General features: G+C 35.9%; 3 protein-coding genes across 3 annotated transcripts in view; 2 read left to right on the forward strand and 1 right to left on the reverse strand.

Moving 5' to 3' along the window:
- LOC107671390 (neurexophilin-1-like) overlaps window positions 1-1186 on the forward strand; it is a 6897-nt gene extending 5711 nt beyond the window's left edge. Inside the window, exon 2 of the mRNA XM_016464304.1 lies at window positions 446-1186. Within this exon, the coding sequence (XP_016319790.1) occupies window positions 446-1186 (741 nt within the window). The remainder of the gene's footprint in view (window positions 1-445) is intronic.
- A 1097-nt stretch (window positions 1187-2283) lies between these two features.
- On the forward strand, window positions 2284-11847 carry LOC107671484 (islet cell autoantigen 1). Its single transcript, XM_016464414.1, has 13 exons — window positions 2284-2395; window positions 2826-2855; window positions 3119-3284; window positions 3375-3447; window positions 5512-5635; window positions 5726-5924; window positions 7584-7709; window positions 8171-8269; window positions 9229-9317; window positions 9791-9840; window positions 9928-10170; window positions 11118-11198; window positions 11437-11847. The coding sequence occupies exons 2-13, from the start codon at window positions 2839-2841 to the stop codon at window positions 11547-11549; spliced, it is 1380 nt and encodes a 459-aa protein (XP_016319900.1). The 5' UTR covers window positions 2284-2395; window positions 2826-2838; the 3' UTR covers window positions 11550-11847.
- A 1334-nt stretch (window positions 11848-13181) lies between these two features.
- The window catches only part of LOC107671403 (glucocorticoid-induced transcript 1 protein-like), a 17861-nt gene continuing 16366 nt past the window's right edge, over window positions 13182-14676 (reverse strand). The window contains exon 9 of the mRNA XM_016464319.1: window positions 13182-13896. Within this exon, the coding sequence (XP_016319805.1) occupies window positions 13643-13896 (254 nt within the window). The 3' untranslated portion in view covers window positions 13182-13642. The remainder of the gene's footprint in view (window positions 13897-14676) is intronic.

Raw genomic sequence — 14676 nt, forward strand, 5'->3', positions numbered from 1 at the left:
TGTCTGTCTCTGTCTGTCTGTCTGTCTGTCTGTCTGTCTGTCTGTCTATATCTATCTATCTATCTATCTATCTATCTAGTCAGACCATCTTTCTCTGACTCTCCTGTAGGTCATTTTGGTCTGATATTGATGGCCAAGATTCAATCACAGGCACCTCTCTGACACCTTTTGAATCTCCATATTTGTTTCAGGCCTGACCTTGCGCTGACCCTGATGTTGGACGTGAACCGCTCTTTAATTAAGTGACATACTATATAAAAACTGTCATATTTGTATTATTGATCCAAGAGCTCACTTATAAAAGCTCTCTTGTATGACAGATTTGCTGTCAAATCATTTCAAGTGAGGTCAAGGAGATATTGTCCTTCTGATATGACTTTTTTTTTCTTCATTGTCTCTTTTTGTGTGTAACACTGCCTTTTTTTGTCTCATTTTGTTGTCTCAGGTCAGATATGCCAAAGGAAATAGTCCTCTGACTGCAAGGTCTCTACAACTGGACAGGCCTAAGAGGACAATAAAGTATCCATGTGCTGATTTAGACCATTTGCCCATGTCAAGTCCTGATGATTCGGACCAAACCCCAGCCCTCCTGTCCAACAAACTCCGGCCATGTCCCGAGCAGGAGCTTTGGGATTGGGCTCCAAACCTGACGGAGACACACCCATCCGCCCAACAATCCAGGAAACGGGTCACAGTGAAAAGTGGAAAAGCTAAGAAGATGTTCGGCTGGGGAGATTTCCAGTGCAAAGTGAAGTCCACGAGCCTCAACCTGCTCATCGCTGGCAAGATCGTGGATCACGGCAACGGAACGTTCAGCGTTTATTTCCGATACAACACCACCGGAGGTGGAAACGTCTCCGTAGGGCTGGTTCCTCCAAGCAAATTGGTAGAATTTGATGCGAAGACTCAACAAACCGTTCTGCACTCGGTAGAGTCAAGGATGTTTAACTGCAGGGTGGAACATGAGAGGGTGGAGAGAGGTACTAAAAGCACACGCTGCTGGAACGACCCGTCTCATAGCTGTGACCAGGATCAGACTCACAGCCATGTTTCTTGGCTCTGCTCAAAACCATTCAAAGTCATCTGTGTCTACATATACTTCTGTAGCTTGGACTACAAACTGGTGCAGAAAGTCTGTCCAGATTATAACTACCACAGCGAGTCTCCGTACTTACCTTTTGGATGATCATTTTGTCTCATAATGAAAACGAAACTGGTACATGTGTTTATTCTAAAATAATTTGGTAGGTTTTCATTTTGAACTGGAATAGGTAAAGTTCAGTATTTGAACATTTTGTCATGATTTATTCATCAACTTAATATGTTCTGATTTGAACATGTAGTAATAATCTGTAGTAATAATATGTAATCTTTCGATTGTAGTTGGCATGAGTGTTACAAAAATTAGTTTGGAAAACATTTTTCATGCAACTGACATCACAAAACAAGTGTCAGTGAAAATGCATACAAAATCCATATTACATCTGTATTTATTAAGACAAGCATGTCTGTATATTCATTTAAGCCTGTTCATTTAAGATTGTATGGCTATTTTGTGGAGGATAAGATGGGATAAATTTAAAACCATTATATAATTTCATTATATAATAATGAAATGTTCAATTTATTTATTTTTAAATTGTGAAAAATCTTTAGTAAAGGCATCCTTTGTCTCCATGCACACTTATGAACTTCATCAGAAGCTGATCTCTGTGGCAGGTGCATGCTGGTGAATTTGTGTCATTATTTCTGACAGCCAGAGCAAAACTTAATGAGCTCCTGTAATTGACTTTGCTTTGCTGAGATCGTGTGTCAACGTTTTTGTCATTTCTCTGATGATTTAATGAAACCGCTATGAACCTGAATACAGTTTGATGCCACACACTGTTGGAGACAATTACTTCTATTGAAAATGAATGTCTTCTAAATCAAATCTTCTACATTTGTAATATCTCGTAAATCTTGTACGTTTTCATTTTTTCCCCTTTTCCACCCAGCATCTCTAAATGTACATAATCGCACTGTGATTGGTCAATTCTAATAAGCGCTGATAAAAGTAACAAGCACCACATGCTAACATCTGCGCGCGCCTATTCTTGAGAATAATTTACACCTGAATATACTGATACAAAGATACTTTAATGGTCATTTAAAAACTGCGAGACCCTAAAGTATCATTATCATATCATAAAATCTTTCAGAACGACCATAGCTGCGCATTTAGGGTCCGTTTCAAGCTGAACGTGACTCAGTGCGCTCTTGCAGTAGCACGCATGACGTCATCACTCCTCCTGCAAGGACACGCACCCAAAACGCGCAGTGATACACATATAGCGTTTCATTTTCCTATTACAGCATGTCTTAGACATCGACAGCCGGGGTCCAAGCTCATAAGGTGAGTCGCACAATAATCCAATTCATTATTATTATCATAAATAGCTCGTTTCCTGTATTGCATAATGACAGAATATAGTGTTTGTTTTGGTGCGGCAGAGAATGAAATCCGGATGTGAGAATCACATAGAGGCTGAATATTGTGAGGGATGTGTTTACTGTAGTTTAGCTATTATTAATCCGGTTTAATAATAAAGATGATATCTTCCTATAGAAAAATGCACGTGAAAGATAAAGAAGAGGCCTGTATGTTCAGTGTATTATTTCTTATTTACACGGTGCAATAATAACAAAACATTATACATGCTTGAATGCTTTGTGACGTATTACCTGTAAATCTGTCAATTAACGCAATGTGTTAAACTATTAAACGTGGTAGGCTATTTTCAGTTATAATGAAATAATTATATTTATTTATTTATTTATTTCAGATAGCTGATAATCATGGAGAAAGGGAACCAGTGAGTATGCGGAAACCACACTCTAAAAAATGCTGGGTCGTTTCAACCCAACTTTGGGTCAAATATGGACTAACCCAACTTTTGGGTTAAAAATTTAATGTAAAAATTTAACCCAACGGTTGGGTTAGTCCATATTTGACCCAAAGTTGGGTTGAAACAACCCAGCATTTTTTAGAGTGCATCCATTTGCAGACATTCATTATAAAGTCTCGAACTTAAACAAAATGAGGTGCATTCATAATTGGTTTGTCATGTTTTTGCAGAGGTATTTCTCATTTTGATCACTTTCTCCAAAATCAAGAATCATCAGTGGTCAACAAGTTCCAGCAGAAATACTGGAAAACCAAGCAAACACTGATTAAAGTCACAGGAAAGAAGGAAGATGAACATGTGGTTGCTTCCGATGCGGATCTGGACGCTAAACTGGAGGTGAGGAGCGGCCCCAATCCAAACTTTCCTCTGGGTCTGAACGAATCAAATGGTCTTGTGATGAATGTGGTTTTTCATGCTTTCCTTCAGGTGTTTCATTCAGTACAGAGAACGTGCATGGAGCTCCTTAAGGTGATTGAACAGTATCAAATGAGAATCAGCCGTAAGTAAACTGAAAATTCACACGTTTCTTAAAGGGGTCATATGATGCGATTTCAAGTTTTCCTTTCTCTTTGGAGTGTTACAAGCTGATTGTGCATAGATAAGATCCCTGAAGTTGCAAAGACTAAAGTCTCAAAACCAAAGAGATATTCTTTATCAAAGTTAAGACTCTGCCACGCCCCCCTAAAACGGCTCGTTCTAACACACCCCCACATATCTACCTCACTATGTGGAAATATTTGCATAATGCGCCCAAATGTGCACGCAAAGAAAGAAGGCATGGTTTCAGTAACCTCAGTTAATGTTGAAGCAGCCATGTCAGGGAGACGCTGTGTGAAAGCAAAAGCACTTTATTTGGCCTTTCCGAAAGTAGATGCATTTAGGAATCTTTACGATTACTTACAACAGAACAGCAATGCATTTTATGGACGACCGTTTCGTGAACCTAGGAGAGGAGGTAATTCTGACTTTGCTATGACAATCTGGCGCTTCTGAATCAGCGACTGTTTTGTTATTAGTTTAAGTATTTGCTATTGACTGTTCAAATGCGGAGTTTTGCGCATCGTGTGTGTGTGTGTGTGAGAGAGAGAGACAGCGTCACATCACAGTAGAGTCAGCTGTCTTAACCGCGGCTTGTGTACTGCATCATTACTGTGTCTGTCACGCGACTCTGTTCCCCTTTCGGGCTTGAACTGATGGTAAAACTAATGACATTATTTACTGTCTTTACATTTATTTTGAAAGATGAAGCTTGCGATTATGGTAAGGGGCGTTACATTTCCGACGAGTGCTTGCAGTGTTCGGCCAATCACAATGCACTGGGTCAGCTGGCCAATCAGAGCAGACTGCGCTTGTCGGAAGGAGGGACTTTGTAGAAAACGAAGTGTTTGAGAGAGGCGGGGCATAGAGGACCTACAATAATGTACAGTATTTGAAAAATAATGTGTTTTTTGAACATTAAAGCATGTCAACAAATTCTGTTACACCAAATACACAAAATAATGATCTTTAAAAAAGCATCATATGACGCCTTTAATATTCATTAATCGTTGTGAAAAAGAAGTATGCTTAATTTTATTATATGTGTAGTGTACTTCAAATCTTAAAAAAATACTGATGAAATAAAAGGTCACTTAAGTGTACTGAAAGAGAGTACAGTACATGTAACATGTCATGTTACTTAACACACAACATTTATTAGTACATTTGAAATCATTGTGATTTAAAAAAAAAATGACACTTACTTTGATGTGCCGACTAACATACTAAAGCACATACTTGATTGTTATTTTTAACTAGTGTTATTTGATATTACATTTAAAGTGAATATATTTTAAATGTACTAAATTGCAGTTTGATCATTACAAATGTGTACTTACAAATATATTTAAATGCATAACATACACGTTTCAATTAAAGTAATCACATGCAAGTGGCATTGAAGTATAGTTTAGTTTACTGGAATCAGTTAATGCTTGTCAGTACATTATGCAGTACTCTTTAACTATACTGCAAAGACCGTAGAAGTAATTATAAAAAATAATATATAAAGATGTACTTATGTCCTGCTTAAGTGGGTCAGAAAAAGTACTTTTACATTCAACTAATTGCATGTAATACTTTTCAGCTAATCGCACATTAAATAACATGCAATTACGGGTCAGAAAACATTGCATTCACTTTGCACTTAAAGATATTCTTGTAAAGTACATTATTTCCATAATAATTACTCTTTTAAAAGTATGCTAAAGTCTACTTTTTTCACAAGGCTAGGGATAACTTTTTGCTGTACACTCTTAAAAATAAAGGTTCTTTATTGGCATTGATGGTTCTGTGAAGAAACTTTAACATCCATGGAACCTTTCAAATGCTCAACAGGTTCTTTATAGTGGAAAAAAACAAAACATAATGGTTCTTCTATGGCATCGCTACAAAAACCCCATTTGGAACCTTAATTTTTAAGAGTGTGCCGTTCAAATGCTTAAAACTTAAAGGTAGATTTCAGACGTGATTTATTATTCAAAGAAAACAGATGTATGTGGCTAAATTCTATTGGCCTTCTCAGTTTTGTCCCAGGAGGAGAATGAACTGGGTCGGTTCCTGCGTTCACAGGGCTCTAAGGACAAAAGTCGTGCTGGAAAGATCATGCAAGCTACTGGGAAAGCTCTCTGCTTCTCTTCACAGCAGAGGTCTCTTCGTTGATTATAAAACAAGCTTCTAATCAAATGCGATTGGTTTGGGAATTCTTCTTTAATTGGTTCATTCGTTTCTCACTGCAGATTGGCGCTGCGAGGTCCGCTGGGCCGTCTGTACCAGGAGGTGGAGACGTTCCGTTACCGAGCTATTTCGGACACATGGCTGACGGTGAACAGGATGGAACAGTCACGGACTGAGTACAGAGGAGCTCTGCTCTGGATGAAGGACGTTTCTCAGGAGCTCGACCCGGACACACACAAGCAGATGGAGAAGTTCCGTAAGGTCAGTCTCAGCCTGGAAATGACAGTGTGACTGCAGTGAAACCATTTCTCCAGCAGAAGGAGTAAAGTGTCTTCTAAATCATTCTCATCTAGAGTGGGATTAGAATCAGAGGTCTGCTACCCGACCCAAGCCCGACGGGTCCCGAAATACTTTCGGGTTTCGGTTCGGGTCGGGCTCGGGTTTATAGCTAAACTAAAACTATATGCAGTAGGCTATGCTGCTTTCATAGACGCATGCACACACATTATTGCACATGACAATGACAACACAGCACGGAAACTTTTATTAGTAAAATATTTTCGACAGGCTGTTTTTGAAGTAACTAAGCCTCATTGCTTGTAGAGAGAGACGTGCAGACGCAGGTTCACACACGCAACTTTCATCTCTCTCTCTCTCGCTAATTCAAATAAATTATATAATTAATTAATTCAAATAAATGCGATCTTACCGCACTGCATCTCTGTGTCTGATTTAAAGCAGGCCGAATGCTAACGAGCCTTAACTGATGAAAATGACCATAATTTGCACGATGGAAGAACACTGTAAAATCTAATTAGTTGGGCTTACTTAAAAAAAGCATGCAAACCGATTGCCTTGAAAAAACTAAGTAACGTGAAATAGGAATAGTATGTTGTACTGACAAATGCTTAGTTAGTATAGTTTACTTACACGAGAGTTCTAGTAACTAAAAAAGAACTGTAGGGGGTACTTGATCCTTTCATTTAGGTTTACTCGTGACTTAGTATAGCTACTCACTGACTCCCAGAGTTCATTGTGGCATGAATAAATTATGCAGTTGCTTTGTTTTACAGTTGATTTTATTTGCCAATTTTATTTGCTGTCTTGTGTCAGTAGTAGCACAACAAAAAGAGCAAATAAAATGGTTATGGTTACAATTAATGAAAATAAATGAAATTGAAGTGTTACCATTGTTGTGATTCACGTGCTGAATGTTTAAGTCTGTGTGTGACTTTAGCATATTACCACACACTATTTAAGGATTATATAAGCCTTATTAAGAGCTTCTCAAGGTAATTATGAAAAATTTAATTTGCAAAACTCTGACTTCATGATGCATTGCTGCATTAACAGAAAAAAAATTATAGTAACATAAACCAAGTTCCAAGTGCCTAACCAAAGGGAACGCTAATCACTATAATGTGAGTAAAAAAAACAAAACCACATTTTAGGAAAATCAACATCAATTTATGAAGTTAGCTTTTGTGATGTTCTCTCAAATATTTCAGTTGTATTGAGAATTCAACATTCAAGATGACTTTGGGAAACGAGTGAATTGGTAAATGTTTTTTTTTCTTTTGCCTTGTGAACTGGCCGAGCCTTAATGATTCTCTTTCTTTACATGTTTACTGACCGTTGCATTCAATCGTGAAATACAGCATCTTTTTTAAATTTGACTATTCGTTGTGGGGGGGAAAAAAGATTTCGGGTTCGGGTCGGGTTCGGGCTCTAAATTTAACTGCGCTGCTCGGGTCGGGTCAGACGATCTCGGGTTCAGGCTTCAGTTTAAAGCCCGTGCAGACCTCTAATTAGAATGTCTTCGAGGTTCAAGGTCTGAAATGTCGTTGCTAATCTTTACCTCTTGTTTCTTTTGCTGGTTGTATTTGATGAGCAGTAGTTTCATCTTTTCACATCCCTCAGGTTCAAACCCAGGTGCGTCATACCAAGACAGGTTTTGACAAACTGAAGAATGATGTGTGTCAGAAGGTTGAACTGCTCGGAGCCAGTCGCTGTAATCTGCTCTCACACGTCCTGACAGCCTATCAGGTGCTGCATTTTAATTGCTTCTTGATGCTTATTTCTATTATTCTATTATTATTTTTTATTATTTTTACCTGATTAGTGAGCATTGTAAATGTGATGAATTTAGCTTTATATTTATAAAATAATATATTTATACAGTAATGAAACTATAATACTTTTAAATGTAATACAGCAGAAATATTGTTGTTTTTTTATTTGGTGTAAAACTGTAATCATTAGACATTAAACCATGAATGAGTTATTTTTCATTTAAATTAATTTAATTTAATTTAATTTAATTTAATTTAATTATTTTGACTATTTATAAATTATTATTTTTATTATTACTTTTTATTATTTGTATTATTATAATTTTATCTAAATGAATTGTTAATAAAGGCAATTATATCTCACAATTTAGCAGAATAAAGTCTTCCAGAATGACATGTCATGAGGATAAATATCTGTCTTTTCTTCTATTTCAGACCACATTGCTACATTTCTGGGAGAAAACCTCTCACACTATGGCTGCTATTCATGAGAGCTTCAAAAGCTGCCAGACTCATGAGGCTTCAGCGCTGGGGGTGAGAGCTTTCAGAAGAAATTAATCTCAGATTTATTCATATGGATGTGTGTATTTACTTTCATGGCTCTCATTTTGTGTTTAAACTATAAAATAAGTTTGTATCATTTTTCAGTGAGATTTGGATTTGTTTCTGATGTTTTTAGTATTTAAAAGAAAGATGATTTTCGTACATGTTATATTTACATTTATTTATTTATTTAGCATAGCAAATTTTTGGGAAAAAAATACACTACTTTTCAAATGTTTGGGGTCAGTAAGATTTTACTTTTATTCAGCAAGGATGCATGAAATTGACCAAAAATAACTCATAAAGTTACAAAAGATTTTTATTTTAAATAAATGTTCTTTTGAACGATCATACTTTTCAATAAAAATATAAAGCAGCACAATTGTCTTCATAATTAATAATAATAAGAATTGTTTCTTGAGCAGTAAATCAACATATTAGAATGATTTCTGAAGGATCATGTGACACTGAAGACTAGAGTAATGATGCTGAAAATTCAGCTTTGATCACAGGAATAAATTATATTTTAAGATATATTCAAATTGAAATATTATTACAACTTAAAATAACTGTTTTCTGAGTTTTTACCATATTTTCGATCAAATAAATGTATGCTTGGTCAGAATAAGAGACTCTCTGCAACCCCAGACTTTTGAATAGTAGTGTGTGCTACAGACTGAGGTTTGGATGTCTCCCTTCTCAATTATGATATCCTTTTGATATTGTCAGTAGCAGAGAAATGTTTTCACATGATATGGGGCAAGTTGTCACAACAGGAACCTGCTGCTTATTGATTATTCATCCCAAAATAGGCTTTTGCCTCCGATTTGTGATCAAATAAAAACTGTTAAGTTTAGTAAAAACTCACCCATTCTCGTTTACACAAACAAGCAGTGATATTACGATGCATGTCCAACAAATCTGTTCATCTGTTGTGTCTGATACTCCAGGGATCAGATCAAGCTGCAAAGAAAAAGGTAAAGAAGAAAACGAAGGCAAAAGCAGACGATGAGGAGACGAGTCAGAATACAGATGAAACGTAGGAGCCTCATTTCGTTTTTATTTTGATGTGTGATATGTGACCCTGGACCACAAAACCAGTCATAAGGGTCCATTTTAAAATAAGCTTTCCATTGATGTATGGTTTGTTAAGATCGGACAATATTTGGCCGAGAGACAACTATTTGAAAATCTGGAATCTGAGGGTGCAAAAAAATCAAAATATTGAGAAAATCGCCTTTAAAGTTGTCCAAATGAAGTTCTTAGCAATGCATATTACTAATCAAAAATTAAGTGTTAATATATTTACAGTAGTAAATTGACAAAATATCTTCATAGAATATGATCTTTACTTAATATCCTAATGATTTTTGGCATAAAAGAAAAATCAATCATTTTGACCCATACAGTGTATTTTTGGCTATTGCTACAAATATACCCCGGTGACTTAAGACTGCTTTTGTGCTCCAGGGTCACATATTAACCTCTAATCACTTATGTCTTCTCTTCCAGGCTTATTTCAATTGAAGAAGAAACTCTGAGCAGTAACCTCATGCAAACAGGTAAAGCTTTCATAAAAACAGAATTTTATCCATAGCACACAATTGAATTCAACATTGTTGAGCAGTGACTTTGCACTGTATATACAGGAAATGATGACACTTTCTCTGGCGGTCAGGAGAAGGATGGCTTGAGTTTGTTGAATGAGATACTGGGCAGCAGTTCTCTAGAGGACGGGGGTTTCTCACAGGAATGGCGTGAGGTGTTTGGAGAAGATGATCCGACCGGCAGTAGCAGAGCAGAGACGCAGCCACCCGAGGACGAGCCCGCTTTCTTTCTGCCTTCTACTCTACTCGACCAGAACATGAACGACCTACAGTCCACAGTCTCAGGTCTGCAGAAACATGATCTAACAGAAAGTCTGCTTCACTCGGCAGCTTATTCTGGACATGAACTGTCCACTTAGACACGAACAGACTGAAATCTGTATCTTCTGTCTGAAATAGATTATATAATAATAATAGATCATCATGAAACAAACTATACACTACAGTTCAAAAGTTGGGGTTGGTAAGATTTTTTAATGTTTTTGAAAGTATGCTCACCAAGGCTGCATTTATTTGATCAAAAATACAGTAAAAACAGTAATATTGTGAAATATGATTACAATTTAAAAGTGTTTTATATTCAGTTATATTTTAAAATGTAATTTATTCCTGTGATCAAAGCTGAATTTTCAGCATCATTACTCCAGTCTTCAGTGTCACATGATCCTTCAGAAATCTATTTCTATTATTTTGTATTATTCTAATATGCTGATTTGCTGCTCAAGAAACATTTACTATTATCAATGTTGTGCTGCTTAATGTTTTTGTGGAAACCATGATCCGTGTTTTTCAGGATTCTTTGATGAATAGAAAGTTCAAAAGAACAGAATTTATTTGAAATCTTTTGGAACATTATTTCTTAACTGTCACTTTCGGTCAATTTAATATGGAAGCCCATTTCCCCCACAGACAAAACAAAACAAAACAAAAAAAATCTCACAATTGTTAAAAAAAAATAATAATAATTTGGATTGCAAAGGGGAAAAAGATCCGAATTCTGAGTTTACATTTTGTAATTCTGACTTTGATTTTTTTTTATCTCACAATTCAGACTTTGTTTCTTGCAATTCACAGTTAATCTTTTAAATTTTTTGTTCTGTGGTGGAAATGGGCTTCCATAATTGAATGTGTCCTTGCTTAATAAAAAAAAAAAGTATTATTTTCTGACCCCAGACTTTTGAATGGAAGTGTACATCTACTGTAAATGCTTTTGAATATTGTCTGTATTACAGGTTGGACAACAGCCATTCCACAGAATAGTCCTGAAAACTCATCTGTAGCAAGTCAAATCTCTTCCAAATCTGCAGTGAAAGGTAAATATGACAAGAGCTATTTATAATATGTCAGTCATATCCAGTTTTGAGAGTGTAAACAGAGAGATTAAATAATAAACTAAAATTAAATAAAATCGATTGACCACATTTCAGATTTTATTTCAGACCAAATATTTACACCCCAAACTTTAGGTTGTATTTTTGTATATATTACAATGCATCTTTACAAACAAACAAATAACGTATCATTCTAATCCTTTTTTTTTTTGTATTACAGATACTTCAAAAGATCTCTCTGCTTGGTTCAATCTGTTTGCCGATCTGGATCCGCTGTCAAACCCAGATGCGATCGGCCGAACCGATGAGGAACACGAGCTACTGAATGCGTAATCTGTCCTGTTACAGCTGCACTTTATCGCACTTGTGGCACAAGAGGCCTACAGACGCCTGCACTGGACAGATAGCAACACTGGTTTCTCTATGCCATAGCAGTTAACCTGAATTATTTCATGAATAAACATTTGCTGCCAAAGGAAACTAATAATAATCACTCTGGCCTTTATTCTTTTCCATTTGCTAGTATTGTCAAGGCAGTTTGAATTGCCATAACAATGTGGATTTTCTTGTATTACATAAATGTATATACTACTGACACATTATCATTATCAGCAACAGTAAGTAGTTTGGGTTTGCATGTTGTGTGATATTGCATGATTTCAGATTTTTTTATTGTTATTTCTTTTAAATGTCGTCTTGATCAGTTAAGAAATAGAAAGTATTTTTCCAAATGTTATTTAAGTAGGCATTTTGTCTTAATTTAGTGCCGTCAACTAAAACTAATGCTGCATTTCAGAAGCCTTAAATATGAGAGGACTTTATTACAGTCCTTCAATTAATTTATTTTCATGAATATTATATATTATATTAGCTTATGGAAACTTCACCTTATGTGAAAGCAGCTATCAATAGGTCAAGGTGTACATAAATTGAAGATGTTAAGATGTATGTTTATGTTATATAAAGCAACTGTGCTCACTTTTTACAGGCTGGGTTCTGGAAGTAATTTTTCTGGAAAAGCATATATAATAAATAATAAAACAACAGGTTTTCATTGTAGGTTTGTTGAAAGGGGAAACATTATGAGAGACAATTAATGGGATTTTTACTTGCAGAACCTGGCTATTATACTCTATTATTTTTGTCATGCATACCAATCAAACTTTGGTAAAACATTTATGTATCTGTTGGTTAACTGTATTTCTTAGTGTTTGTGTGCCCGAAACATGATTCCCATGTACTACAAATTACCTTTCACCATACATATTTTTACATGCAAGTGCAATAAAATGTAATAAAGATTTGTAAATGTGATTCCACAATACGCAGTGAGACCAAAAGGCCTTACTGAAGTCAGTTCTTATCAGTGCTTTACAAGACAAAGTAAAATATGCATCATAAGAAATCATATCCCACTACTACACCAAATAATGCCATACAATTTTCAATATTTTGTGTTGTACTCGTGTGTTTCTTCCATTTGTAATATGGCTGTAACCCTGAATGGCATGAAATGAATAAAAGCAGCTTCATTTTATCCAGTAGTGGGACTATATCTTTTATAATATACATAACCAAATTACATGCTGTTAACTAGAAACATTCCTTTAAAAATATTTCGAAAGAAAATTATTTCAATTATTCCCAGAAGAAAATTCTGTTCCCCATTTCTATAGTAAGATTTAACATTTCCATGACTATTAGTTTTCATATATTAACATGTACACAAATTACCGGTACATTTTTTTTCGATTTTAGAAAAATTTCGATTTAGAATGTTCATAGCTGTTTAATACGAACATTACAAATCCCTGACCCAACCAATTATATGCAGTTTAAAAAATAGGAAGCACATAGTTGTAGTAAAAAACAGAGAAATTAATGCAAATATTATATCTTGAAAAATGTCACTTTAATGTGAGCATCCAGCAGTCATATTTATACACCATAACAGTGTCACACGAATCAAAGAGGCTAAAAACACAAAGCCATACTGTTCAATAAACGTATGGATGTTAGGGCTGAGCAGCATATAGAATATGTGCAATATATTTGCAATCCTTTTGCTGGCAACATAATGACGGTGAAATTTCATTTCTTCTACAGGAAAAAAAAAAATCATCAAAAGACTAAAATATTGAAATATACTTAGTTAGCTATATCGTCCAGCCACAGAGTTATGTGTTAAGGCATGAAGCAGATTTTTGGCTGTTGGCCTGTTGATTATCTGTCATATCTAATGCGTGTTACCTGGTTAGTAGGATGTGCTGTAAGGTTAAGTAAAGATTTGTGCATTCCAGCAGAATTACATGAAACCCCAAGACAAAGTTCAACATGATGGTCCTTTTGGACAACCATTAGCAAGTAATACATTTCCTAGAAAATCCCTAGAAAAGTCAGCTGTTTGAGATCTGAGCTGTGATTGGCTAACTGAGCAGCAGGCACTTCCTAATACTGCAGCATTCTGACGACACGGGCCGCAGCGGGAAGCTGTTTTGCACTGAGGCCTCTGTAAATGGACCAGACGTCTGTCCTGAAGTTTGAGTATCCAGTGAACTGGGGCGAGCAGCATCATCTGACGGGAAAAGAGACGAACACAGCAGCTTCACTGGACAGAAGGCCGAGCCGCTCGGAGTGAAGTTCACCTTGTTTCTGTCTGGGCAGGAGAAAATGGGAAAGCCTTGAAAAACTTTTATTTTGGATGTGATTCATCGCGATTAATCGTTTGACAGCTCTAATATATATGTATAAATGTTTATACATGCCTATATGAATATATATACATATATCTTTTTGAGATATTTGCAATATATATATATATATATATAAAAGAGTATAAAAGAGTAGAGGTAGAGATAACTTACACAAGTCCAATGGCACAAAACCTCAGCCCAATAACATTGCAAATATAGCTTGTGTGTGTCTTCTTATGAATTAATGTCATTTTAAAGGCCTTTTTTACACATGGTTGTTGACAGTTGTCATTTTTATGATGCACAACCAACCAGCTTTGCTGTCATTAGCCACTTACACTCCTTTATGCATTAGCCACTTACACTCCTTTCTCTCCAAACCTGCATAAGCGCATGCCATACTTTTAATTAATGTGACTTAAACACTTATCCGCTTGTGTGGGCACCTCACATCACTGCACTGCGGATGTCTGGGTAATTTTCCTGTTCAGCTTAAAGGGGTCATGTGATGCGATTTCAATTTTTCCTTTCTCTTTGAAGTGTACAAGCTCTTGGTGCATAAAGAAGATCTGTAAAGTTGCAAAGACTAAAGTCTAAAATCCAAAGAGATATGCTTTATAAAAGTTAAGAGTCAACCACGCCTACCTAAAACGGCTCGTTCTAATACGCCCCCACATATCTACGTCACCATGTGGGAAGATTTGCATAATGCCGCCCAAATGTTCACGCAAAGAAAGAAGGCGTAACTTTTATTCTCACTGTAGTAT

Source organism: Sinocyclocheilus anshuiensis, unplaced genomic scaffold (genome assembly GCF_001515605.1).
Source record: "Sinocyclocheilus anshuiensis isolate Anshui unplaced genomic scaffold, SAMN03320099.WGS_v1.1 scaffold552, whole genome shotgun sequence".
Lineage (NCBI taxonomy): Eukaryota > Metazoa > Chordata > Actinopteri > Cypriniformes > Cyprinidae > Sinocyclocheilus > Sinocyclocheilus anshuiensis.